The sequence below is a fragment of the Mugil cephalus genome, chromosome 19 (assembly GCF_022458985.1).
Source record: "Mugil cephalus isolate CIBA_MC_2020 chromosome 19, CIBA_Mcephalus_1.1, whole genome shotgun sequence".
NCBI lineage: Eukaryota > Metazoa > Chordata > Actinopteri > Mugiliformes > Mugilidae > Mugil > Mugil cephalus.
In genome coordinates, this window is record NC_061788.1 from 11,223,862 (window position 1) to 11,250,987 (window position 27,126).

Here is a 27,126-nt window from a genome sequence, read left to right on the forward strand (position 1 = left end):
TCAGAGCAACACACTACAATTCAATAGTTCTGCAAACCACAGCCTCCAAAATGAAAACAGTCGAATCAAAGTCTCTCTTGGTTAGTTTAAACAAATACCATAATGTGAAGATAAGGGTTAGTGTACCCAGTGAACTTGCTATAAAGATATTATACTAAAACACATTTGTTGTATGTAAAACCCACTATGTAAAACTATATTCTTGTGAAGATAATAAAATGTGTTATTGATATAATGTGTCTGTTTGTTAAAGCTATTCATTGCAGTCAAACAAATGCATTTCTGTGATTGAGAATTTGTGGTTTTGATTTCTTTAAGGTTTACTTTTGCTTTGAAGCCTAACAACTTTCAGGGTTTTATACCGGAAATTCGCCATAATCTTGAATTTATGAGTTACTTATCTGGTTAGTATGACTCTCCATGAGACTTCACTGAATAGCCCTGACCTCCAAACCAGCTCACTAACAAGTAAGAAAAATAACTTCATGTAATCTTACCCTGAATAAATGCAAACCACGTTTCTCTATTCCTAAATAGATCCATTCATCATCTTTGATATAACATCATTTATTAAGATTTTCCCTCAGTCGTATGGAAAAGGAAGCAGTCCATGCTACATCCCTGCACACAACTTGCATCCGGTTTTCACAGAATCAAAACACAACCACTTCTGACACCTCAGTGACACCTTTCCTGTTTTTCTTTTCCTCAGCTGTGAGTCACGCATAGAAGCCCTTTGCGCAGTTCGTCCCCGACCTGCCCAGACTTGATGTCCCATCGTCATCTGCGGAGGCCGCACCAACGATTAACTTGGAAGATGCTGCCACTTTGCTACAAAGGGCTCCTTGTAATTTACTCATGGTGCCCATATCCTCCTGTTCTATTTTCTTTTGTAACAGATATTGAGTCACGCATTTTCCCTGTTATGCTTGCCAAATATCCGGTGGACTTGACTTCATGAAAAAATAAAAAAATAAAAGCCTTAAGGATAGGACACAGAATTCAATATATGAGCTGCCCTCCCTGTCACAGTCAATCACACACCAGTTGTTCTTAATATACTAATTTATGGGCATTGATTATGGCTGCAGGCGAGAGAGAAGGGCCAAATAGGTGAAAGGGGTTTGATTTTTCCCCTGATGGAATGGGATAAAAAATATATACATATATTGGAAATTCCGCTTGTTTAGGAAATAGTTTTGGACTTCATGTTCAATATATAAAACCAAAAGAATGACAATATAGAGACACACACACGCACACAGAGTGTCCAGTTGCAGCTCAGCTCAGCGTAATTACTCAGCTCATCGATTCAGACAACTGAGCTCCCACCCCTGCTCTTCCCCCGTCTCTATTTCCCACGTTGTCACGCACATGCATCACTTTATCTTCTGCACAGAGCAGACACACACTCTGTGGGCTTTGTAAACGACGCCAGCGGTTGCAGCACGTGCCAAAAGGGCCTGTCCACGCCACCGTTTGTTTTGGACATGTACTGATCCTCTGCTCCACTGGCCAGTCGTCGTCATCCCCCTCTCTCTCTCTCTCTGGTGTAACACGCACACTCTTCCCTCATTATCTCCTGTTTGCTCTCCGTTACTCCGAGTCTTCTCCTTCAACAGTGTCAGTGTGCATGTGACAAAGGATTTGAGAGCTTATTCAGTTCATGAAGCCCTTTTTTTCCTCCTCTTTTTGACAGAGAGAGAAAGAGAGAAGACTTCAAAACCGCCAAATCTTGGAAGTGTTAAATCAGATTTGAATTACAGTGGGAGGACGAGAGCAAGAGGAATTAAGAGCGGGGGTGGATCTAGGCTGAAACGGGGAAAAAAGGAATATTAAACCAAAGCCAAAATCCTTCCTTATTCTCATTTCTTTTTCTGCGAGATTCTCTCATGTTGACGTTCTTCTTTCTTCTCTCCCCCAAACATGATTTTCTACCCTGTGAGTTTGCTTTCAGCCCATCGGCTTGTCCTACATCGACCAAAGGCTTGGACTTTGTTCGTTTCATTCACTTGAGGTGTTAAAGTACGTTTGAAAGGTTCTATTGTTTCTACAGCCTGCACCGCATGGTGCAGAATTTATGCTACTGACACCTTATTGTACAAACAGATCCAGCTATGCAAGTAAAGTTGAGCGCAGCTTTCTTTTTTAAAAAAGGAAAATTTAGTCAATCACATTTTCCATTTGGACATTTTTAACACTATAAAAATATATGTACTCTATAAAAGATCTTTTTTTTTTAAATGCATTTATGGTTTAAGACATAAAAAGGGCTGTGTCTGCAGAATTTAACAAGATTTTAAAAGAACCTGGATTAATCCTGCAGCCTATAAAATGTTAATGAAGAATTAAAGAAGAATTGAAGACTTGTTTAGGGAGCTTCTTCAGTTCTGAGACTGGTGGCAGTGTTAATTTTTATTTGGAACATCTTTGGGCGGTGCCTGCCTGAAACTTGACTTGACTGGGTATGTTAACAGCCAGATGATTGTTATAATAATTGTGCTGATGTACTCTCTGGTATTTCATTGTGGATGTGTAACTGAATCTGGGTATTGCCAGAACTGCATTATCCCTTATTAAGTGACAAATGTAAAGGAAATGCTGGATGTATGCCATTTTTTTGCAGCTCTGTTTGACAAATTGTGACATATTGTTTGAACTGAATTTATTTTTTAAATGTAAAACATGAGCAAAATATAAAAATAACTTGTGAAGTCTTCCTAGTCTTCCTAATCTGTCCATATACATGTAAAATTTCCCCCTGCAAACTTAATCTGGTCTGATTCCTGGTATTTCATCACCTCATTCATGAGATTTGACCAAATCAAACCTATGCGAAATGTTGACAAACTCAAAAACAACATTTCCCCATTAATCTGACATCCTAAGACAGCTCCAGCACATTTCCGACTTTCATTGTAACACTGATTCGGTGGATTTATGTCGGAGCACCTGATCCACTCTGGGAGCTGCTCATTACTCATTCTTTTTAATAGTATGTTGCCCTATTTTCCCTCTTTGTCTTGTCAAAACATGTGGGTGTCTTTGTGACTGTGGATGAGACGAGGGGAGAGGACAGACCAGTGTGTTATTTCATCATGCAATATATATTTTGGCATCAACATTGACAAAATCTGCTACAAAAAATTCATCAAACAAATCAGATTGTGGGGGCAGGTGACCCCCCCCCACCTCCATGTCAGCAGGGAAGATCCACCCCTGGCAAAAAAAAAAAAAAAAACCCAATGGAAAACGCATTTAAAAACTACAAAGACATCACCCGTGTCCTCTTCTGCACTCCCTTCGATGCAATTTATTCAGGTCACGCTTCAGGACACACATGTTGTGATATCGGTTGTTTACTGGTTTGACCCATCAGAAACTTCAGTACACAGCTTTTTATATCCCCCCAGGTGTTCAGTAACAGCCAGAGGCTGGTTTGGACAGTGCAGCATTAATTCTGTTGCATGACAAACCAACACATCCACACTATAATAATACCGGATCACAAGCTTACCATCTGATTATTCCAACTGAAAACCCCAAATAAATCCTGACCTCTGATTTAGGAAAACCCATATTTTTATTTACACGTTAAGCCTGTTATGAAATTTAAAGCTCAAAAATCACAAATTCTGAGAAATAAAAGTAAAGAAAAAACAAAAAAAGTACAGAATGCACTCCACGTGTATTTTGTTTGAAACTATGCTCATTCCATCACATCACCATATTTCGTCTTCGATTCTTCTACTTGAGGTACTGAAAGGCAAAAACAGGAAAGGTGAACATGAATTGGGTGAAGACACCGCACAGTATTCTCATTTTATGACAGGAAAAGTGAGCAGGTTCATGGTCTGACACCGTACTCACCTGCTGTGGGCGGAGTGTACGGGACTTTGCCTTCTAGCGACATCCAAAGTTCGGAGCATTTCCGCGTCTCCCAGCGAGTCACTGCGTAGCTGCCCACTGACGACGCCACTGAGGGAGCACAGAAGAAATACAGTGGAGAGATGCCTGGGATGAAACTTCTGTTTTATTCCAGAGCAAACACATTTTTTTTTAAAATGCTTTTTTAATATAAAGTATCACTTTTCACCTATTGAAATGAGCAGGTTCCACTGGAGAGGATAAGGGAGCTTTCTCTGTAGAGCCATCTGAATGGCAAACATACCTGTAACACCTGAAAGGGCAACAAATACGGCATCTCAGTTAGACATCCAGGAGACGTTCTTTGACTTGATTTATTTTTCTTGAAATTGATTTCTAGATTAAACTTCTCATGATCCGTTTTATTATTTGTTTACCCTGACAAGGAGACCCGGTTCAGACCCTGTATTAACACGCGTCGCTGCATTCGCCACAAACAGCCACTCGAGATCTGATCACAGCTTCACAATATGTAGGCAAAGAAATACGAATATTGCAACAGCGGCTTCTCTAATGGATTGCTGCTGTGGTATCAGAACCACTGACACCACTGGACATGGGGATGTGTTTTGGGTGTGTTCACATCAGATCAGTCAGGACATGTGTTCATATGTTAATACTCTATCCGAACAGGGTCTGGGGTCTGTATTTGTGGGGAAAAAAAGTGATCAGAAGCAGTTTATGCAGGTAAAAACGATGGCCAAAAAAAAATTAATCAATCAATACAGTCAAAGAGTATAGTTCCCTGTCTGGCATCCGCCATTAAACTATAAACTATGCTGATGTTACAATTGTCTTTACTGTGTTAACAGAAATATTGTTAGAATACAGCTCCCTCAAGTGGTACACATTGGTTTAAAACAATTTGTAGTTTCCTACTTCGATCAAAAAATGTGTTTTCAATTTGTTCAATGAATGGAAAAAAAAACAACATAAGGAAATATTTTTGATTAAAAAATAAATGACACCACAGCGTATCTGTTTTATGATGGGAAAATAGACATCACCCAGTACAAATGTTCCAGTCCCCTTCATGAAGGCATGAGACTGACAGGCTGCGTAGCTCTGTAGCCCCTGAAAAAATAGGAACAAACATAAACATCTTTAACTAAACGTCTGAGAATAGTTAAATATCTCTAGCCAATATCCCAGTGCAGAATGTGAATTAGTAGCTGTTTATTTCAAAGTCAAAGCCCTGCACAGTTGAAGAGAGAGATGAGGTAAAATAAAAGGAAAGCCCACCGGGTGTTTGGCTACCAGCGCGTCGTCCACTTTGCTGAGACCAAGGTTGACCATGTTTTCAGCTGTTACAAAGCTGGAAGTTAACGCCTTGTGAGGAAAATAACATTAGTTCATGCTGACCCTGCATCCATAAGTCTGCTGCTGCAGCTGTAACGTTATGAAACTTCCGCGTTTAAGAGCAACAGAAAAAGAGAAGAAGAAGAAGACACTGCATAAACACTGGCGACACCTACCGGTAGCAGAGCGGTACATGATTTGCGCTGTAAACAAAAACGTCAACATAATACATAATTAAGTAAATAAATAGATTATCTCGGCAATTTAGATAATTTAGTTAAAAATTTAGATAAAATTTGGAAACATTTACATGAAATAGCTGATGGAGGAGGGGTGGGACTAGATAAGTCTTACTTCCACTCCTTTTGAATATATTGCATGTTTCTTTCTTCTATTTTTTTTTTATTTTCTTTTGAATATATGAGAAATAACTAAAGCTGAAAGCAAATCATATCAAATCTAATCAAATCAAATCAAATCAAATTAAAACAAATCGTGCAACATGAAATTAAGCCAAAAACATTAAAATTATTATTAAAAACAATAAAATACATGCTAACTGATGCATGCTAACTGAAAACAGACAGTCAACAATCTGACAATGGATTTATGAGAATCAATAAATGACAGCCTTCATGTTCTATACAAAATGAAAGATGCAAAGAAATCCCATATATATGTGTGTATATATGTGCCATCCATGTTTGTCCATTCAGAAAAGAAAGAAAGAAAGAAAGAAAGAAAGAAAGAAAGAAAGAAAGAAAGAAAGAAAGAAAGAAAGAAAGAAAGAAAGAAAGAAGATGTATCACTTGCCTTTACCAGTTTTTTGGCTGGTGTGACCACTGAAACAAAGCAATGTCTACAACTTCCAGTTATGTTGCAGGGATAGTAAATCACTCTGACCATGTGTTTGGAACCACTGGCCTCAACTAGTAAAGATAATGTTAATATATTGAAAACAACTCATCAGAAATGAAACCTCTGTTTCTTTCTGTCCATTAATTAGCCACTGACAAATGCTGTTTGTTTTCCGACTATTAAATGTAAACTATTTCTTGCAACACCGTTGACTTCACTTCTGCTACTACAGCACAACCTCTCCGACCCCTCTTTTGAACTCTGACCCCACAGCGACCTGAGAAGTGGCGAGGGCTTCTGCTGAGAACTGGAAATAGGCGGGAAGAGACAGATGGAGAGAGTTCAACTACTGCTGAGACACAAGTAACAACAGAGTGGATAGAGTTACCACGGAGACACAGCGGAGCAGCTGACATCTGTTACTTGTTACGCTTTAGAAAGCAGAAGGAAAGATTCAAGAAATGAAACCACAAAGTTTGAGAATGACAGCGATGACACATTTACAGCCTGAAATCTCTTTTTCTACGGATCCATGTGGTGTGATGAAGGAGGAAAGTAACAAATACGCTAATCTGAGTTTAATTAAGGGCAGCGATGCAGAACTCGTAATTCACTCAAGCATTTCCTTCATATCTTTAATATTGTGTAAGTCTTTCTTGTGCCTCCAAAACAGTTGTGAGTCATCAGAGAATGGACTGATGCGTCTGGCAAACGAATATTGTTTTGGGTCGAGGGGAGGGGCCTCTGTGGATCAGACTTAATCCACATACTTGATCAGTTTGGGATCAAGTGAATTTGGAGGCCAGGTCAACACCTTCTTCCTAAACTGCAGACTAAGGCTGCATCCTGCTCGGGTTGGGTCAAGGGGCGTCATTGCTATGGGGTGGGGGGTGCCTGGTCTGGTCTAGGTGGGTGGTACATCCATAGGAAAACCACGTCCAAAAGTTTCCCAACAGAACATTGAATTGTCAAAATAAGTCATTTACTTTCCCCGTTAGTGGCCATTGGTGTACGTCTCCTGGAATGTATTTAAGCTACCCACTTTGGGGACTCAAACCCTATGTTGGGAACCAGTAAGCTAAACTGTGTAGCTATAAATAAAATAACTAAAAGTAAAATGCTGCTCAGACTCAGCTATGAGAGTATTAATTATTAAACACAAGCATTTATGTCAGGATAAATACTTGTATGCTTTTAATGTCAAAACATTTATAATGGAGTAGTTTAACTGTTTGATCCTTAAGTAGATGATCTAAATATTTCTCAGCGGGCCTATCTTTATCATTGTCCCCTGCTTGTGTTTCATCAGGATAAGCAAATGTGGAACATAAATGTCAGCGTTATTTAGGGACAAGAATAAAAACAGAAAAGGAGTGACTCACGGGCTTGGATATATAGAGCGTTTTGTAAGGGTTATATTGAACCTGTAATAAAACCGATCATGAAGAAATCATTTACATAATGCATTCATTCACTGGAAAACAAAACCCGAACAGTGCTCTCACAGGAGATGAGACGTGGACTGGCTAGTGGCAAAGATGTGAATGACGTGGGTATAGTGGAGAGTATCCACTACCTGAAGACACAAAGGGGTCATACGTGTAAAACTAGGAAGCTTTTCTCTAAACACGGGGAGCGGGATTTGAACACAGCGATAGGGATTTCACTGCAAGTCTGGAGAGTTTTCACTAACGCTGGAAAAAACACGGGTTCAGCCAAACAACATCCTGTAATCGTAGGTGAGAATCTGGTTGTTAACAGACCTCAGTTGTGAGAGTTTCAGATGTGCGCCACCTGCAGATGTTCCCAATAAAAACCTACCCTCCCCGCCAGCCAAGTTCAGAACTTAAGATGCCACTTGGATGAGTAGTAAACAACTCCAGTTCACGTTCTTTCAGCTTTGTTTTTTTTTTTGTTTTTTTTTTGGTAACACCCTGTTCTCAGACTGAGGATCTTCACAGACAATGGATGAGTAAAGTCAATGTTTTCTTTATTGTCTGTGTATTAAGATCAGTGACGCACTGTCACGACAGACAAGCAAGCAGCTGTTTGAAAGGGCCCTGAGGAAAGCAACGAGACAGGAGTTACCTTAGCTTCCCTTTGGAACATTTTTGCAACGACAGCCATAAACCCCCTTTAGTCTGTGAAGGCCCTACAGCGCATCCGCAACCCCTCACAAAGTCACTGGTTCAGGTCAGGTTGATCTTTGCTGGTCCACACCTCATTTAATTTTAGAATTCATTATTTCTTTAGTGCTTTTTTTTTACCCAGAAAACCCAAATAAATCGAACCTTAAAAAACTGTTTAACAGGGAAAAGCTGCAACTCTTCATGCACGTGAACCTGCAACTGATTATTATTTTTAGATTAGATTAGAGGGATTAATTAATTAACTAATTAATCGTCGCATATGAACTTCTTCAGCTGCTCAGTGAACTAATTGGTCCAGATCTTTGGGCGACTCTCTAATCGTTTTAGCGAATCTTCGTACTGCGAGGTCTGAGGTTGCGGGATAGAAACAAATATCGCAACCGCCACAAGATATTTCCTCAATGCTGTTCATGATTTAGACACCTCCGACCGCATTTCTTTGATTTACCAGTGTTTTAATTTCCTTTTCTCACTGTGACCGTAATACCATCTACTAACAAACTACAATTTTAATAAATATATGATAAAATTGTCGAAACCGACACTAAACCAGGAGATGTAACAGCTTCATTCACACGGACCCAACTCCAACAAATGAGGTTCATTTTATTTATTATCATTTTACACTGGAAAAAGCAACTGTGCGTTAACCCCATCAGCTGTACTTCCATTTACATATTGTAGCTCTTTATTTCTAGGTGATTAATGCGTATACTCTTACAAAAACAAAGATTTCAGACACAATCTGTACACTCTGTTGAAATCACACCCCCGCCCTTCAGCCCACATGTGACAAGTACGCAAACACGGGGAGCCAGATTTTTAGTGCACTGTCGAAAACCTGTTCACGCGTCAAAAGAAAAAACAATCGACAAGTCGCATGTGGCGCACATGCTCATCAAACGTCTCCCCCCCACCTAAGACACGGGGGGGGGGGGACACACACTGAGCGGGGGCGTGCGCTGCGGGCGATACGAGGAAGGCAGGCGATTGAGGAGAGCAGTTTTTTTTTTTGTCTTTTTTTACTTGGACGTGCCGTGTCTCAGGGAACAGAAGCGGGAAATGGTTCCGTTCACAAAAAAAAAAAACTAAAACAGAGTTTCACCGAAGGTTGGGGGGATTCAAGTTTTACGCTCCGAGACGTCTCTCACGTGGAAGATTTCAGTGACGGTGTGCAGTGTTTTCATGGAAAAAAAATTTTTAAAAAATGGAAAGGCAGCAGCGAGAAGGACACTCTCAATCACTCAGGATTAGGAAAAAAAAAAAAATTATATATGTATACAGGGATGAAATGTTCAGTCCTCCTCCACCCTGCAAAGATAACGACATAAAGGTCCCACAAAACGACCGCTTATTATGTTTGCCTTCAAATATCACCAGGACAAAAAAAAAAAGAAAAAAAGAAAAAAAAAACATGTTTCACAATCAAATGTTTTAAATAAATATAGCTCCATTGATAGAATCTCTTCGAAAAATAACCCCAACACTCCCCCGACCAACGCACACATTTAAACGCTTGCAGATGTAAAAATACCATTCATAAAAGACAGGTGTTAAAAAAACCCAGCGAACTGAAGACTGACTGGAGGGATTTGAACCGGCGTGGAGAAGTGGCCAAGCTACAGAGGATCAGAGTAGACTTTGGTACAGATAAATCTCACGTTTTTGTCAGTGCTTTTTGTGTTAGTGAGAAAAATGGAAAGAGGCAGGATCAGCTTTTTTTTTTTTTTTAAACAGAGGAAAATACTTAAAAATGTTCTTGAGGTGTGGCGGGGAATTAATTAAAACTTTGTGTAGAATCATAAACGCCGAAAGAAAGAAGCCTGATCAAGAAAGTAGAACATGTAAAAAGGAAAAAAAAAAAAAAAAAAAAGCCTTAATTTGGCAGCTACTTTATTATAGAACAGTGAAAATATTTTAAACCACCAATTTATGATTAAATAGGACATTTAAAACTGTGTAATATGGCCCCTTTAAGAAGAGATGCATTAACCAGACCCCTAAGCCACAGTGACCATTTCATTGTCCTTCAGTACACATTGGCGGCACATTCATCGACATACATACGCAAGCGCACACACACACTCAATACTGGTAGTGTGATTCCATCAGTGAAATCTAGCTGATGTGTGTTGGCTGCATGAGGAATACGACGGACAGACGGGGGAGGCGGCGGCGGCGGAGGCGGCTAAGGTGTCGGTGACCGTGGACTCAGCAGCCGCGACGCGTGAGAGAGGTCAGAAAGGGAGGGATACAGTGAAAAGGTCCGTGTCCCGTTGTACCAGCTGAACGGCGGGCGCTGCTGCGGCCCCTGGGTCCCCCGTTTGCACAGACATTGCGACGCACCCGGCGGCCGGGTGGAGGAACAAAAGTGGATGACGACGACGACAGCCTGGATCCGACTGTGGTCCGAAGGTGCTTGTCCAGTTCATCAACAAGCGTAACTCCCCCCCACCCCCCCCTCTTCCTCCTCCTCCTCCTCCTCTCACATACAAAACCATAGCAGCAGGTAGAGCTCGAGGTTTTCTCTCCTCGAGAAAAATAAAGAAAAAAAAATAAAAATCTTTCCCCGTCATCCACATGAAAAGCAAGCTATGGAGAATTACAAGTTCTGGGAAGTGGCAGATGTCTTTTTGCTTTATTCTCCTTCCCTTCCTTCAACATCGTCGTTTAGTCTCTCGTCAGCAATTCCCCTCCCTCCCCGTCCGTTTTTTTTTTTTTTTTTTTTTTTGCACTTCATCCACGCTCCCCTCCCCACAAGTCTAATCCTGTCCCCCTGTTTGCCCTCCTCCTCCTCCTCCTCCTCCTCCTTCTCCTTCTCCCCTGGTCAAGGATGAGGACAGATCATCGTTCGGGCTCCGACTCCAGAGCCAGTACCCGTTTGCGCTCGCGGCACTGCTTCTTGTGGGCGGGCCAGTCCCTCTGCTGGCACTGGGAGCCGCAGTAGCGCGCCACCTGACAGCGACCACAGATGTTGAACTCTCGCAGCTGTGGGACGACGAGAGGGAAGGGGGAAAAAAAAAAAAAAGAGGGTCAGGTGTGTCAATACTTTGGAAACAATTCTGCAAAACGTGGATTGACTTCAACTGAGACCCAGCTTCGGTACGTACCCTCCTCTCAATGAGTGAACAAGGAGGATAATGACACTCGTAATAAGTACAGGAGCACTCCTCTTCTTCCACCAGCTCCCCGTTAGCGTTGTAGTAGCGTGTGCGGCTCAGCTCCAGATACTGCTCCTCCACAGGGTCGGCCGGTACCTGCTGGATGGCCAGCCAGTACAGAGACTGCTCTCTGGACCACGCAAATAACACAAGGACATTTATTAGTTATGTATAGCAAGAATAAAACACTTTACATGACGTCAGGTCTAAAACCTCCATCACAGCTGACCCAGGTATTTACCATATTTTTCAACTTATTATTTAAAACTTGTGGTTTTATGTGGGGTTTAACAAGGTGAGCATCATAGGTACATTTGTCCAAGTCTTAGGTGCCTCAAACAAGAACCTAAACCCCAATTTGCTCCTAGGACACTACACAAGTAGAAGCTTTACCGAGTGTACACACTAGTGTCTGATTGAATGGATGCGTCAAATGCAGGAAAATCTTTTTCCGTGTAGGATAACACAGTAAAAAATTAATATAAGTATGTGACCAACTCACAAACATAATTAAGTATAAGAGAGGGGAAAACTTGAATGTGTTTTCATATGTTTTGCTTTCGTCTTGAGAACAAAAATCTCGGTCCTCGGGCCCGGGACAAACTGGATGAATCAGCGTGGCTTTGTCTGCAGACGCACCTTCAGGCGAGCACAGCGCTAAGCTACGGCTACAAAAGTCGAACCCCAGCAACGGTCCAGATGTGCTCTTACCTCTGCTTGCTGGAAATCTCCTCGGGCTTGGGGCTCCAGCCCACTGGCACCAGTCGTAGGTTGTCTAGCCGGTTGTCCACCGTCACGGAGTTGATGTGGATGACTTGAAAACTGGGGGCGATGCCTCCTCTGTGCTTCTCCCTGGGCGAATATGAGACAGCGAAGTCAGCTCGTTAAAATTAAGGCATTGTGGGGCAGGAAACAGAGGGTTTTCTTGCTAGTTGGTCATTACAAAGATATTAAAAAAAAGTCCATGTTCTAAGGGCTTCAAAGAAGGATTTTACATCGTCTCTAGTTCAGGCAAATGGTAATTATTCTGCTAACAAATAGTTAACATGCCGTTCAATGCACATTAATAAAACATTAACAACAGATATTTCTGGTGCTGCAAACCAAAAGTCTAAACAAATTCACTGCATATTGTTCCTCAAAGACTACAGAGGTTAACATGCTGGACCACAAAATTATGTGTGTTTTTAATGATGCAGCCTTCATCTCGCTACTTTGAGCATATAACAAGGAGCAATAACAAGGACAACAGAGTCTTGGCTTCAGATTCACAAGTAGAACAAAGTTTAATCTCCGCACTCAAGGCAATAAACAAACTCACCAGAGCAGCTCGTGCAGCGGCCGTCCTGCCCAGCGGCCTTTGCCAATGTCGAAAGCGTACGCAAAGATCTTAGCCCCGTTGCCATCAGCATCTACTTCCATACGTGCCTACAAACAGATAAGGTAGAGTCTTTATGCCGGCTCATTGTACAGAATATGAGAAAAGTCCTAAGAGCAAAGTGTAAATTGTGATAAACTGAATCCACATGTTACCTCAAAGGCATAGTTTTCCACAAGTGGTATGTCTTGTTCATCAATCAGCGTATACTTTGTCTGAAATGAGAAAATAGAGTTTATTTTGATGCCAAACTGAGCATCCAGAAACAGCTGTTTCAGAAGGGAAACTCTCTACTGGATTCACGGGGAAAAGTTTTTTTTTTTTTTTTTTTAAATTAAATTATTGATAAATTATTTGACAAATCCCGTTCTAACACACAATCCTTCTGTTTGTCAGTTGCAGGAACAACATCCTGTTATTAAGCAGCAGCAGTTATCAAGAGTTTAGTCACCAAGGATCAAGGTAAATTATTTACCCACCGCTTCCAGTGTATGTTTACGCTCAATTTAAATGCTTTGTGTAGATGTTAGTGAGAAGTTGCATGTTTGCAGAGTCAAATGATGTGCGTTTGAGAGCATGCATTCAAAGGCAGCTGGGAATTTGCCTTGCAGCCCAAACTGAGGGAGCAACACGATAAACAACAACATAATGGTTTTTTTTTTTTTAGAATAATAAGTTTTTATCCCAACATTGTGTGGCGAAAAACAACAAAATACAGTTTGGCAGCTCTTTGGTTTCGGAGCAATAAATATAGAAACTATAGATAGAAAAAAAAGCTTTACACAATAAAATGCAACTATACAATAAAAGCACACAGTAGCACGGGATTTAATGTAAATGGTACAGCAAGGGAGAAACAGTAAACAATTACACAATAGTGCAAACATGCCTATTGAGTGTAGGTGTAGGACTGAGGTATAAATCTGGGCGTTATTGCACAGCAGTGTGTGAAGGAGAGGCTGAAGGTGTGGGGGATTTGAGGGATTTTATCAAAGAAAATAATACTTGACAACCCGTTTCCACTCGATCGATCTCATGGATAAAGCTCTCACCGATTGTGTTGACTCGTTTCAACCACATGAGAGCCACCAAAGAGCCTATAGGTAAGACACACACGTGACAAGATACAAACACGCAGCCCCACGCTACAGTGGGCAATGAGCGTACGAGTGCACGGCACGAGTGGCGGTGTCCACATACCTACAAGTCAAAACATGCAACGTGACACTTTGTCTGCACTGTCAATTTGTTGTGAGTGGATCCTACACGAGTGACATCGTGCGCATCGGTTTGACTGACCGCTCACCGGACCCACGCGAGCTCTGTCACTCAGCCGGTCCGACCCAGATCAAGACCCAAAACTGTCCGCTCCGTTTAACCCGGGACCACAAGCTCAGGCAGGACACGACCATCCAGTGTAACGTTACATGCGCGTGGCAATCACGTCGCTTTTAGTCAAAAAAACTACTTTTATCCAAAACCACTTGAGTTTTTCTTTTTTAAAAATAGAGCAGAGTGAAGTCCTCCCGGTGCTTTGTCACGTTGCACAAAAGAATCAGTTGATGGAGCGTGGCAATGGCTTCCTCATTAGCAGACACTTCACGGTGTAATCCAAAAAAACACGGCTAGCGTGGCAATGCTAACCACACCACGGAACACCGTTCGGTTTACACGGCTCAAAAATTACACGTCGCTTCTAGGCTACAGCGCGCGGGGGTGTCACTACGCCTCGCGTGTTTGCCATTTCTGTCAGTATTTCACCGTTAAATGTTAGCTAGAGTCACCTGCTACTAGCTAGCTAGCGTTAGCACACAGCGAGACTGTGGTAGCGGCGGAGTTAGTCCGGCTCGGCTCGGCCGGCTTCTCTAATCCGCTCAAACGCGGCTAAAACACCAAAGCTAAACTACAACCGGCTTCTTAATGACCAAAATGGTTGACTAACACCGACTAATCGCCGCCAACCGAGTTTTTTCTGGTGCCTTTTGTGATTCCCCGCAGGCCCTCCCCCGGCCGCACATGGCAGCCCTGGGATCCAGCTCACCTTCCCGGCCACACGGCCGAGCCGTACGATCCCGAGCTTGAAATCCGACATCAGGAGGACGGGCGGTGGTGACACGGAGAGGAGCGGGGTCCGACCAAGACGGTGTTCAGGTTTAAAACTCGCCGGGGCGGCCCGTCACCCCCGCTACGATGCCAGTTTGGGGTAAGCGGTTGAGGATTTACCCTGTCTCCAGCCCAGCCTCGGTGGGTGACACACACACACCGCCGCTGGCGCAGGAAAGCGGAGCAAGCGGCTGGAGGGGGCGGGGCGGATACGACGGGGCGGGGCCACAAATCAGACCGTCCAATCAAACGCAACGTTCCGCTTTTTACTCGGACACGCAGACCAATAGAAACCGAGGATGTGAAAAGACTTGCCTGTTTTCAGTTATCACGTCATCACACTCTCGTGACCGCGTCCAGCCATTTTCGCGCGAAATGTTTGACGGCTGGGTAGGATTATGTCAGCCGTGTTTGACGTCACTTAATGCTGACGTTGGATTCACCGGCCATACACAGAAAGAATAAGATGTAAAAAACGAAAAAAAATGAAAGACTTTATCGTAGAGACAGGCCGGTGAAGCCTTGTGAAGCTTTTTGGGGCTTCTTCCTGATTGTACTGCAAAAAGATTCAAATCTTCAAAGCCTCAAAGACACACACACTACCAGTGACATCTGGTGGTCATCTTCACGTATAACAGCCACGAGCTTCCAAACGATTAACATCCACCAAAACAAAACAAACAACAAACAAAAGTCATTCTTAAGCAGCTGTGTCTTCATTTTGAGAATTACTGTCCACGCTTGAAAGAGTTACAACATTTTGAAATGACTATTTATTACCTGAAACATAGCTCAGATTGATATGACAGATTTCTGTTGTGAAGTGAGATCAGTGAATGAAGTGGCGCAATTAATCATTCGAATTAGTCAGTGTTTCATTGTGACGTATGAAGCGTCAAACAGATGACGGAGATTTGAGTCTCAACACAGCGTTTCGAACGATTTTTTCCCCCCAAATGTTGCTACTTTATGTATTATAAATTAAAAATAATAATTTGTTTAATTCAGTTTCTTGCTCTGAGTGCATGGCATTTAGTGGAATCAAAATATTTCTCCAAACGTACCTTTGGTGATGGGACACATTTGGTTTAAGATGTGTAATTACTCTAAATAATCTGTAGTTCCATCTAGAACCACCTCAAATGTATCCTGTCATGTGGTCACTTGCATCTCCCTGTCCCAGCGCATATCTGTCCCTTGCATGATGACTTCGTGGTCACTTTGTGAAGTGAGTGAGCATCCTCTGGAGATCGGGAACTGTATTACAGAAACTTCCCACCTGACATATTTTGACTAGGAGCTTTAGAGCTGGGACCTGTTTTATGAACTATAAACATTTAAGTAGTGTCAAAAAATACGTTAAAGAAAGAAGAAGGTATGTGTTAGAGATTGTCTCTCATGGCTTCAGATGACTGCTTCAGAACTTCAAATGTATAATTTTAAGATTTGTCCTCATTAATTAATTGTATTGTTATCATTTGGAAACTTTACATCTCTTAATTTTTGTTTGATGAAAGAAGACATGTTTCTCACCCACCAAAACATTAGGTAAATAAGGTATTATTTGAGATGGGTACGAACTGTTTGATTTCAAAGGTATTTAATTTGAGAGTTTATATTGTTGTGTTTTTTGTCAATGTGTAAAATGTACTCATACACATAAATTAAAAACAACAACAACAAAAAACAAGGAATATCTTCTCCTTTTTCTTGCATAATTGAACAATCCTTTAGTAATGTATTCTAATAATATTTTCTTCCTCAACAAATTTGGAGCACAGAAGCCCTCATTCATTTCAGGATGCAAACACCTCTTTGTCTTGTGTGTACTCACCACATAATATCTTTTTTATGTTGGGGTAACAATGGCTGCCCTGTGCCTCAGCTGTTCTCTCGCAAAAGTGAGATGTGCAGAAGCCCACCTTGTCTGAGCCAGAAGGCGTGACGCTCTCCTGTCAGTCACACCTATCCAGTTACTCACAGACATGGGGTTGAAAGGAGTAGGTGGAGTAGGAGGTGTGTTATTCTTTGTGCCGGTCTGAACTTCCTGAGATCTGATCACCTATATTTAACCCTAGGTCTGACAAAAAGTCTTTTATTTAATTAAGAGAAAGGGGATACACAGAGAATATACACCCATCATCAGGGTGCTTCTTAACAGTAAAGTGTAAAAAGCTAAAGTTTAAACTAGTGCTCTCAAACAATAAAACTTTTTTAAAATGTGATTAATCACAGGGTTGCTGGGGATTAATTTCGATTAATCGCGATTAAATATCATTTATTTTTAATCTATATTAATCGTGTTCATTTGCATGAGCAAACAGACTCAAGAAAGAAGGGAACATAAGTGTACTTAACACATTTATTAAACACCTACAACAGTTTAAAACAACTTGAAACAACTTTTTGTCTCTTTTTAAAAAACCAAAAAACTTTTTTCCACATTAATGTGGCCCTGTTATTCCTCTTTCAGCAGTTACTAAGACAAACTAACTTGTTGACATTGTCCAAGAGGACAGCTGACCGCTTCTTATTTACAATGCCTTCAACTGAGGACAGTCTCTCACACGGAACAGTGGTTGCAGGAGTGGACAGATTTGCAAGTCAGCATTGGCAGCTTGTCTTTGTCTTGATTTGTCTGAAGCTGGGCGACGTGTTAGGAGAAGTTCCAGCAGAATCTCCAACTAATGTATACTTCACGTTGATGTGGTATTTTAAACTGGAAGTGCTTTGATGAAAAGGAAACTCCTTCCTGCAAAGCGCTCATAATACTTTGTCGGTTGACTGCTCTGTCTTGTTTTGTTTGTATTCAAATTTTCCATGGAGAGAGCCAACGTCTTCCATCATTATCTGTTGGTTCTGCTGCCAGTCACTACCGGATCATCTGCACTGCAGATGGGTTAATTGGGTTAATATTTTTAATCCGATTAATCATGATGGATTATTTATTTATTTTTAATTTTTTTTTAAAACATTAATGTGCTTTTCTCACAAATAACACTGTGGACATGGGATATATCTGGTTTAACATTATGAAATTAGTACACCAAAAGCACATAGTTTATGCTTGCCGTTGTTTGGATTTAAAACATAATATCTGGGTCTCATCTGTCAATGTTCCACTGTCATTAGGTTTCACCTGAGCTTATTCTGAGGGCTTTTCCAGACACTGGGTGTTGCTCCCTATTGCTAAACGGTGCTGAAACTGAGGTGTGGCTGCACCACCGATCCTACTCACGTGATGAAACTATCACACCCTCCCGGAAAAATTTTAATTATGGCCTGCCCAAAACAGGATGTGCTGAAGTTAGGATGCCCGCATTGGAAACTGGCAAACAAAAACAAACAACATTTAACCATCCTCAAATCCTCTTAATAGATAGATAGATCAGGACAATCTAGACAGACAATCACAGGCAGTGTTAGTATAGTATAGTATAGTATAGCATAGCATAGTATAGTATAGTATAGTACAGTACAGTATAGTATAGTATAGTATAGTATAGTATAGTATAGTATAGTAGTATAGTATAGTATAGTATAGTATAGTATAGTATAGTATAGTATAGTATAGTATGGTATAGTATAGTATAGTATAGTATAGTATAGTATAGTATAGTATAGTATGGTATAGTATATGCCTATAGTACTACATGGCTGTCGAATCAATACTTTATAATTATCAAAGAGGAAAAGAAGTGCTTGTTAGTCTTGTTTTGCATACCTTTAAACTGGAAAATCATTCATGTTCCCAATGTGATTTAAACCTGTTTGACCATAAAATCACAGCTACATTTGTAACTAAAGAGATATTTAGAAGATATAGCCTAGATAAAATATCTTATCTTCTATAACCAAATAAGCCCTATATACCGATGTAGCTTCTGTCCGTTGAGGTTTTATTGTGGGGAATATTCTGATGTATGCCTCTGTTTGTCCTTTGGTGTTAACTGAACAAACACAATCAAGGTCACTATTGGGGCATTTAAAACAGGACCTGAAATTCAAGCCTAATATTTGATAGAGAGTTAACTCTAACTCTCTAACTATGTATATATGTAGATGATGAATAGAATAAAGGGGGGTTTAAGTCGTACAAATATGGTAAACATGGGGATAGAGAGAGGGAAGCTATACATGTCCATGTCCATAAGGTGTATGAAGTATCTGGCCAATCAATGTACTTGATATAGATTACATCACGACTTGAAACTTAAAACTCGGTTATCAGCTGACGCCCACACCAGTAAGCTGTGTAGATCAATCTTTCCGTTCAGCTCTGACCTCTGATGCCAGAGTTACTTCCGTGTTCCGCTCACCTGTTACACCTGTGTTACCGCTCTGTACCGGGTATAGGTGCGTCTCCAGCTCCGCCGGTGCACCTGCTGCGTTATCGTGCCATGACCGAGGAGTTCACGACTTGCGATTTAACATGCTCGTCTCCCACGGGTGATCCGAGGGGGAAAAGCAGGAATATGGACTGTGAGCAGCCTATTTTCTCCGCGTTGGGCTGCGGTGGGAAGCAGCAGGAGGCGGGGGGCGGCATCGCGCCGGCGAGCACCTGCGTCGTCCGCGACGGCAGCGGTGGAGCCGCTTCACCCACGGCGACCCCCTCCGACACCGAGTCCGGGATCTTTTCTGTGGAATGTGAGCTCTGCGTGGAGCACGAAGCTGAGCTGCAGTGGTTCTGTGGGACCGAGCAGAAACTCATCTGCTCCAACTGCGCCATTGTGGGCTCCTGCCAGGGACACACTGTGACCCTTGTGGCCGACAGAGTTACCGCAGTCAGAGTGAGTGTGCAGGACTTCATATACATTAACTGCTGTGGTCATGTGCGACAGCTGTTTGCTTTCACACTGTATTGTCCGAGTTCTTGAATATAAGGTATATAAGGCACGTCTAAATATTATTTTTATTGAGGGCTGACATACTCTTTAAGCTTTCTGTAGTTTCCCATAAATATAAAATAATTTATGGACTCTGTTGCAGCTTTATAATAAGCACATACAGATATTTCCTATATATTTTAACCAGTCACAGTATTAAGGATAGATATTAAATTTAGTATTGGATGATGACTCTACATGTCTTGCAGGTGAATATTTTCTGCACTTAATAACTCCTACTTGAAGAAAAACAGGATTTTCTTGTTGTGTTTGATGATGTTCAGGTTTTGTGCTGTGTGAGCTTACTCACAACACCAACGTGCGTGTGTGTGTCTGTAGCTTAAGTGGTGTTAATCGTGTTTTTTTTTTTTTTTTTTTTTTTTCCCTTCTCACTAGAACCAGATGGTGGATGCCTGTGAGAAAATGCAGCTGCAGGCCATTAGGATTGAAAGGTTTATCGAGCAGACGCTGACGGCCAAAGAGCAAAATGTTCAGGTGGGAAAGGCTGTGCGATCACACACCCACTCAGTGTCGTCCTAATGAGTGCACACACCGTACAAGACTCAGTGATGCACATTGTTTAAGTGGGGCCTGTTCCACAAGTGGAGCGTCTTGGCTTTAGTTTCAGTCACATGGGCTTTGTGGATATGTGCATGAGGACACATGTAATAAGTTGCTTTGCAGTAGGATTAGGATTAGTACATGAAGATAATTATAAATTAATTTGTCTGTATTGATTAAGGAAGGTATTGTATAGTGCAGGGGTCTTAAGTGTTTTTCAGGCCAAGGATCCCCAAACCGATATATATATATGTATTTATTTACTAAACTATGTTAGATTCATGTTAATGTGTATTTACACATATATGTCTAATCAATCAAAGATTTTGCAAACAAACAGAAGAGAACCAAATCTGATGGCAACACTGCACGGAAAAATATTGGAATAATATTCTCAACACATAATATATTCCGAAAGTAATATTATATATATATAAAAAATGCCGATATATAGTAACAACAACATTGTAACTGCCAAGTAACTGCGTGCATGTGAGAAGCTCTCCCACAATTAAAGTGAAGATAAAATATAGTAAGAAGTAATAAACAATTGGAAATTCTGGTGAGCCATGCAGGAAAGTCTTATAATGCAGTCCAGAAATACCATAATCAATACCCTCACAAAGAAAAACCCAGTAGCAAGTCAGAGAGGGGACCACAGCACCTGACCACAACCAGGTGATTTAAAATTGCACCTGACCACAAAATTGCAGCTGAATAATACGGTCACACAAATAATGCCAATTTGACGACATATATCGTCATATCAAAAAAATCAAATGGTAGTCTTCAAGATCTCACTATATCAAATACTCAAGATCAAAACTATGCCGTGACAACAATAAAAACATTACATAGAAATCAATATACAAAGTCACCACACACAATATACCACAGTCAAACAGACATTTCACCTTGCTGAATAGCTCCATGAGGTTGCATCCCCCACACACCTACACACGTTATTGCCAGTTACACGTTACACAAATTTCGCTATAAATCAAACAATATGTAAACTACATCATCAATTCCATTTAGATTTAAAAATAAATTAGACTCACCAAGCTCAGGTTAACCAAGTTTCCTCTTATACCACTCCTGGTTGAATGTCCTAATTTAGTCTGTCCATTTTGAGAAATTATTAAATCCTCCAGTTAATGTGGTCTCAAACCTTTTATCTCCAACTTCTGCTCAAGTGGTAAAGTCCTAAATCTCACACTAGCCAGGCAGTCAACTCGATCCATCATGGGATCAGGCCCCACATGCACATGCACCCATTTAACCAGTCCACAACACTGCAGGACAGGGCCATCACAGCTGTGCCCCACCGAACGGAAACAGAGGCGCAGCATCAGTGAAAATGAAATATTCACACACAACTACACTACTAGAAGTGTAGTAAATTGCGGAGGAAATGAAAGAGGAAATCGCCTTCATAAAATTCCAGCATTTCATTGAGGACAAAGTTCATTCCTTATTAACTTGAGCGCAACAATATTTTTGACACAGGAAAACAAAAGGTGGGGCTCTAATGCAAAGACGCCACTGAATACAACCATTAAAAAAAAAAAAGTCAGTGAAAGCGTGTATACAATGGCCTGAGTTCCATTCTGTACATGTGTGGTGTTCAAGCAGTTCAAGCAACTATTGCAAAAGTAATATGTGTTTCTCTAACATCTGAATAATAATAATAATACCTAACTGACTCAGGTGATGGGTCTGGTCAGTGATTTTAAGTGTGTTTTTGGTAAAGTCTGAAAGTGTGTGTTCATGCATGTGACAGTGACACCCTTTGACCGACATGTTCCAGGTGTTTAATTTAAAGGATAGTTTGCTCAAACTCTCCTGTGGAGAAAGTCCACCTGCTTACGGTAATAGGAAGTTTTTTGTCCTATAACAAAGAAGTTATTTCGAATAAAAATGAAGGGCAGGAGCTGATGCATGTATTGACAGCAGCCATTCTGTGACTTCCCTATTCATCAGACATTTTTGTTTCTTTTCATCTGTGCTAACAACAAGCCCCTTTTACAGAAGAAATGTATATTCATTTGTCTATAGACACAGAAATTTTAGTTCATTTTCTCTAAGGTTAGAGTTTGGGGGTAGTAAATTGAAACTTAGCCCAAGAATTTAATAGACTGTTACAAAACTAAAAAAAATACAAAAATTTGTAGATGTACTGCTCTGTGATTTTAAATTATGCCCGCGTCCAGAGGTATTAATGAGAATACTATGACCCTTTTTAGATTTCATTCTTATAACTTGTAATCAATCAGTTCAAATATGGGCCCATATGGGAAATATTAATTATAAATAAGAATAATAGGCATGGTTTATTAATTAATAATAAGTAAAACGTGACAAATAATCTTTAAAAAACTCTTTCTTCTTCTCTCCTGTTTCAGGCAGCGGCGAGCAGGGCGAGGGAGCAGGTCCTGGCCCAGGTCCGCATTGCCCGTGAAGCCCTGGAGGAGGAGGAGCAGCGCCTCTTGGAGCAGGTGCAGACAGAGGAGGAGCGGGTGGAGCAGTGCCTCCTCACCCAGAGAGCCCACTGGAAACAGTCTTTGGCGATTCTGACGCAAACCCGTTCCCGTTTGGTGAACACGCTGACGCACACTCCGGACACACAACTAGTGGTGAGAGATGGGAAGATTTCAGATACAGAGGAACAGTATCCTGATTATTCATAAATTACTGAGAGTAATCACCTGCTGCCTTCTCTTTCAGACCAGTGTCCAGGAGATAGTTGAAAGGTAATTATTCACATATGACATGTGGTGATTTGTTTGTCGGGACATACTACAGATGGAGACTGACGTTCTCTCATTATGTTTGTGTCAGGATGGAGGAAGCTGATGGGGTTGGGGAGCCCTGTGACACAGGCCATCTGAACCTGAACCCAAGCTGCAGTGACAGCAAGCTGCTCCGAGCTCTGTGGGCTACTGCAGTACTGCTGGGGCCTAACGGTCAGTAGCCTTTTCTTCTTCTTCTTCTTCTTCTTCTTCTTCTTATTATTATTATTATTATTATTATTATTATTATTATTATTATTATTATTCAGCTGGGGCTCTGTGAGCAATACATATTCATCAGGAAGATGGGAGTGCATTGGGTGCAATCACGGTGATAGATATAATAGTTGCAAACCTAGAAAATATGCATGAGAACGTTTTAAAGACAAAGGTGAAATTCTTCCTTTAAGATGAGTGATGTAAGGATGAGTCAATTCTTGTTTTTTCATGACAGATGTGACTACTCATGCTTCAACCTTGTGCATGTGTCAGTATTGATACCAGTCCCACATTCCTCGTCTTAAACGACTGAACTGTTAATAACACTGGGTGTGTGCCTTTCTTTGCGTTTTTAACACTGCTGCCACCACTTGAAACATCAACACATTAAATGGATGAATAATCTGCTCTTAAAATAACTCATCCACCATGTTTCTCTACGTAATAATGCAATGCTCAAAGTTTTGGGTGGTTAACATAATGAATTCATCCAATCAGATCCAGGTGAGATTTAAATTCACTGACACGCACAGAGAGGGAACTTAATCTTTAATTTTCAGTAGTTGCTTGGTGCCTGTACACAAACATTTCACTACACATGCATAAATTATTGTTTACATGTGCAAATCTTTTCAACAGATACATAGAGTTGAATTTCTAATACCTAACGCCGATACAGGTTTTAAAAAAGGTTACAAGTACACTGTACGGTTACGAATATAGGAAATGTTTATGAATATATTTTTGAAAATTCAAAATTGTAATGACCCTTAGTGATTCAATCTTGTCGTTTTGGCCATTGTCACACCACAAATAAGCATCAGAGCAGCAAATCCCTCTTCTAAACAGCCACTGAGTTTTAGAAGCAAAAGAAGCAAAATTACGGTGTAAAAAATGTGAGACTCATCTAAAATTTAGAAAACGTGCATAAATATTACAAGCAAAGTCATTGTTATAAGATAATCCTAATTTGAACCGGTTTAATTAATAACAGCATTGTTCCATCACATGTACCTGAACGCTACATGACATAAGAAGTATATGCCTCTAAATAGTGGTGAAGCAGAAATTAGTTAAGGGACGTTGTAAGAAATTAAGAAGCTGAAATTAAACTGAAATCTAGAAAGCTGCAAGAAATGTTCACTGTGGGCGAGTTACAGGGAAAAAAGAAAGAAAAGAAGAAGATTATAATCCATCTATAATACTGTGACTCAGGTTTTGTATATATTTTGGGGGAGTCTTTACTCATGGCATCCATCACGAAGCTATCAATCATGGAGAAAAAAAAACATCCCCTCACTGTTGCTTCTGTTTTTCCTTATTCAAACAGTTTTGTGGAAGTGTTTTAACGTCCAATATTAGTGGGTTTATTCTCTACAGTCTAATTAGTGTGGCATGAGTGTGTATTAGTAAAATCTACCCGTCTTGAAATGGTCTTAACTGAAGCAGCTGAAGCTGAGCTTTTTTTGTGTGCTGAACATAAAGGGAAACAATTTTCTCTTTTTCTTCTCATAGTTTATGGATTACCCAATTTAAAGTTTGATGAGCGTACCGTCAACCCTCGTCTGTGCCTCTCTGATGACTTCTGCACTCTGACCTACCAACACAAAAAACCCAGCCAGTCTCCAACCTACGACCCGGCACGGTTCGACAGTTGGCCCAACGCCCTCGGTTCGCTGTCCATGTCCTCCGGCACCCACAGCTGGGTGTTCGACGTCGGCCAGAGCGGTGCCTTCAAGGTCGGGGTCTGCTACGCCTCCATCGGGCGCAAAGGCTCCGGGAACGAGGCCCGGCTGGGCTACAACGCTCAGTCCTGGGTGCTGTCCCGCTACGACGGAGAGTACTCCTTCTGCCACGCAGCCACGAAGGTGCCCCTGGAGGTGGTGAGGAGTCCCCGGAAGATCGGCATTCTGCTGGACTGGCCGAGTCAGACGCTGCTGTTTTATGAGCCGGACTCCAACGCCATACTTTACTCTGTCACACAACACTTCAGTGCTCCGCTGCTGCCGGCGTGTGCCGTTACTGACCGCAGTATCACCATACTACACTGACAGAGAGCACACATGATGGCAAAGAAGAAAATAATGTGAAGAAACGAGAGGGAGAGACAACTTTCTCCAATGTTTTATGATCAGATCGTGCAATAATGAGAACAGTCACAGCATCACTGATTTCTTATTTTTTATTACCAGTTTTTAATCACTGAATAGCTCAAATTTCTTTGTGTGATTATAGTATATTATATTATACAGTAGCTATTTTGACTGACTGATTGTATTTTTTTATAAAGATTGTTTTTGATAATGATTTCACATTCCACAAGACAGAAACTATGAGTTACATCCAGGATGTAACTCAAATAAATGCCATACAAAAATCATTTTGTATTAATATCATTCTGCAGGTTATTTGTTGAGTAAACTTATTATTACAAACTGACTGTTTTATTTACAGTTGACAATGTTTTCTTTTGTGTGTGTGCAGCAGGTACTTTACAATTTAAGGAAGATGTCTCAACAGAATGGGTCAAACTTTCTAACAAAGCGACTGTTTCCTGTTTCTATTTTTTTGTGAAAAGCACTGAGGGCAGATTTAGGGTGTTTAGATTTCACTAAATAAGCCCTAAAAACAAACAAACTGGTACAAGAATTACCTCTTAATAAATTAGACATTTTCAGGAAGTCATAATATGAACTTTAAAGGAGACGGGACTAAGCTCCTCTGCTGCTTCCTGGAGGTTTTGTCATAATATCTCCATGACACTAGAGGGCAGCAGAGTCAAGCTGTACTTGAACACCTGTTCTTTATGTTGCTGCTCTACTTCATAGTGAATAACAAATATCTCATCTTCTACTACTGCTTATCCTCAATGGGGTTGCTGGGTTTGCTTGAGTTGCTTGAGGGTTGTGCGCAGTATGTTGGCTGTTGCATAGCGGCTTGGTGGTTAGCACTGATGTCTCCCAGCGAGAAGTGTCCGAGTCAAGCTCGGGCCTTTCTGTGTGTAATAGCCATATGTGTATTCAGTTCTTTGGGCTCTTCCTTTCCTCATTTATAACCTACTCGTTTCTGTTCTTGGGGATCATTTATCAAACGGTGCATAGAAAATGCTCTAAATGTGTACGTGTGTCAGTACAAAAAAATCAAACGTGTGGACACCAATCCCTTTAAGAATGTATGAAGTGATTTTTTTTTACCCTCACCGAAACCGGTCCAGCCCAGTACAGTTTCACGATCCACGGGTTGCGAAATCATGGCAAAGAGAAAGAGGGTCAGTCCCACCCGTTTGTTGTTTGTAGCTGAGGGTAAAGATGCTCCCAGCCAGTAACTAGCTAATTTCTAACGCAGTTTTCAATAACGCTACTTCATTAAATTTTCAGTGTAAATACTGTTTAACACTTTCCGTCAATGTTCAACTGATCGAGTAATGTCTATTACACAATTTCACAAATGCAAATAGTACTCTCTGAAGCTCCATCAGTCGTGTTGGTGGCCAGCTGATCTGTCCTATGTGCCGGTGTTGAAGGTTTGTGGTTGAAACGTTGTGGTTGAAGGTTTGTGGTTGAAATTTGGAGGTTGAAGCTTAGAGGTTGAACTGTTTGAGGTTGTATCTTTGATGTTGATTTTTTTTATGTAAACTACATTTACCTAGAAATTTGTATTCAAACTCTGATGGCACAGAAAAACTGCCATAGCTGTTCCTAGGACTGCGCTTTTCTGGTGTTGTTCTTGAGATCTGTTGGAACCACTCTCCTAGTTTGGGGGGTCACTCCCCCGACCACGCTTGCTTTAGCC

The 27,126-nt window shown here is 41.0% G+C and overlaps 3 protein-coding genes across 3 annotated transcripts; 1 reads left to right on the forward strand and 2 right to left on the reverse strand.

The window, feature by feature from the left end:
• Positions 1-2,650: 2,650 nt before the first annotated feature.
• On the reverse strand, positions 2,651-5,355 carry tmem141 (transmembrane protein 141). Its single transcript, XM_047569893.1, has 5 exons — positions 5,170-5,355; positions 4,935-5,001; positions 4,097-4,180; positions 3,871-3,978; positions 2,651-3,759 (listed from the first exon to the last, which is right to left on the reverse strand). The coding sequence occupies exons 1-5, from the start codon at positions 5,221-5,223 to the stop codon at positions 3,710-3,712; spliced, it is 363 nt and encodes a 120-aa protein (XP_047425849.1). The 5' UTR covers positions 5,224-5,355; the 3' UTR covers positions 2,651-3,709.
• A 3,474-nt stretch (positions 5,356-8,829) lies between these two features.
• On the reverse strand, positions 8,830-15,060 carry zmynd19 (zinc finger, MYND-type containing 19). The gene is made up of 6 exons (XM_047570582.1): positions 14,815-15,060; positions 12,929-12,988; positions 12,717-12,823; positions 12,107-12,247; positions 11,345-11,525; positions 8,830-11,222 (listed from the first exon to the last, which is right to left on the reverse strand). Exons 1-6 carry the CDS (start codon positions 14,863-14,865, stop codon positions 11,079-11,081), a joined length of 684 nt encoding a protein of 227 aa, XP_047426538.1. The 5' UTR covers positions 14,866-15,060; the 3' UTR covers positions 8,830-11,078.
• A 4,081-nt stretch (positions 15,061-19,141) lies between these two features.
• Positions 19,142-25,769, forward strand: bspry (B-box and SPRY domain containing). The gene is made up of 6 exons (XM_047570006.1): positions 19,142-19,666; positions 20,159-20,257; positions 22,729-22,959; positions 23,051-23,076; positions 23,165-23,289; positions 24,850-25,769. Exons 1-6 carry the CDS (start codon positions 19,166-19,168, stop codon positions 25,383-25,385), a joined length of 1,518 nt encoding a protein of 505 aa, XP_047425962.1. The 5' UTR covers positions 19,142-19,165; the 3' UTR covers positions 25,386-25,769.
• The last annotated feature ends 1,357 nt before the right edge of the window (positions 25,770-27,126 follow it).

Bases quoted from the DNA above. Each gene is read 5' to 3' on its own strand.
- tmem141 (XM_047569893.1), bottom strand. From the start codon at position 5,223: ATGGTCAACCTTGGTCTCAGCAAAGTGGACGACGCGCTGGTAGCCAAA. The intron at 4,181-4,934 runs GTGATGTCTATT...TTGCCCTTTCAG, and splicing joins GACTGGAACATTTGTACTGG to GTGTTACAGGTATGTTTGCC. The intron at 3,979-4,096 runs GTGAAAAGTGAT...GTGCTCCCTCAG, and splicing joins GAACCTGCTCATTTCAATAG to TGGCGTCGTCAGTGGGCAGC.
- zmynd19 (XM_047570582.1), bottom strand. From the start codon at position 14,865: ATGTCGGATTTCAAGCTCGGGATCGTACGGCTCGGCCGTGTGGCCGGG. The intron at 12,248-12,716 runs GTGAGTTTGTTT...ATATTCGCCCAG, and splicing joins CCGCTGCACGAGCTGCTCTG to GGAGAAGCACAGAGGAGGCA. The intron at 11,223-11,344 runs GTACGTACCGAA...GTCGTCCCACAG, and splicing joins GTTCACTCATTGAGAGGAGG to CTGCGAGAGTTCAACATCTG.
- bspry (XM_047570006.1), top strand. From the start codon at position 19,166: ATGCCAGAGTTACTTCCGTGTTCCGCTCACCTGTTACACCTGTGTTAC. The intron at 19,667-20,158 runs GTGAGTGTGCAG...CCTTCTCACTAG, and splicing joins ACAGAGTTACCGCAGTCAGA to AACCAGATGGTGGATGCCTG. The intron at 20,258-22,728 runs GTGGGAAAGGCT...CTCCTGTTTCAG, and splicing joins CCAAAGAGCAAAATGTTCAG to GCAGCGGCGAGCAGGGCGAG.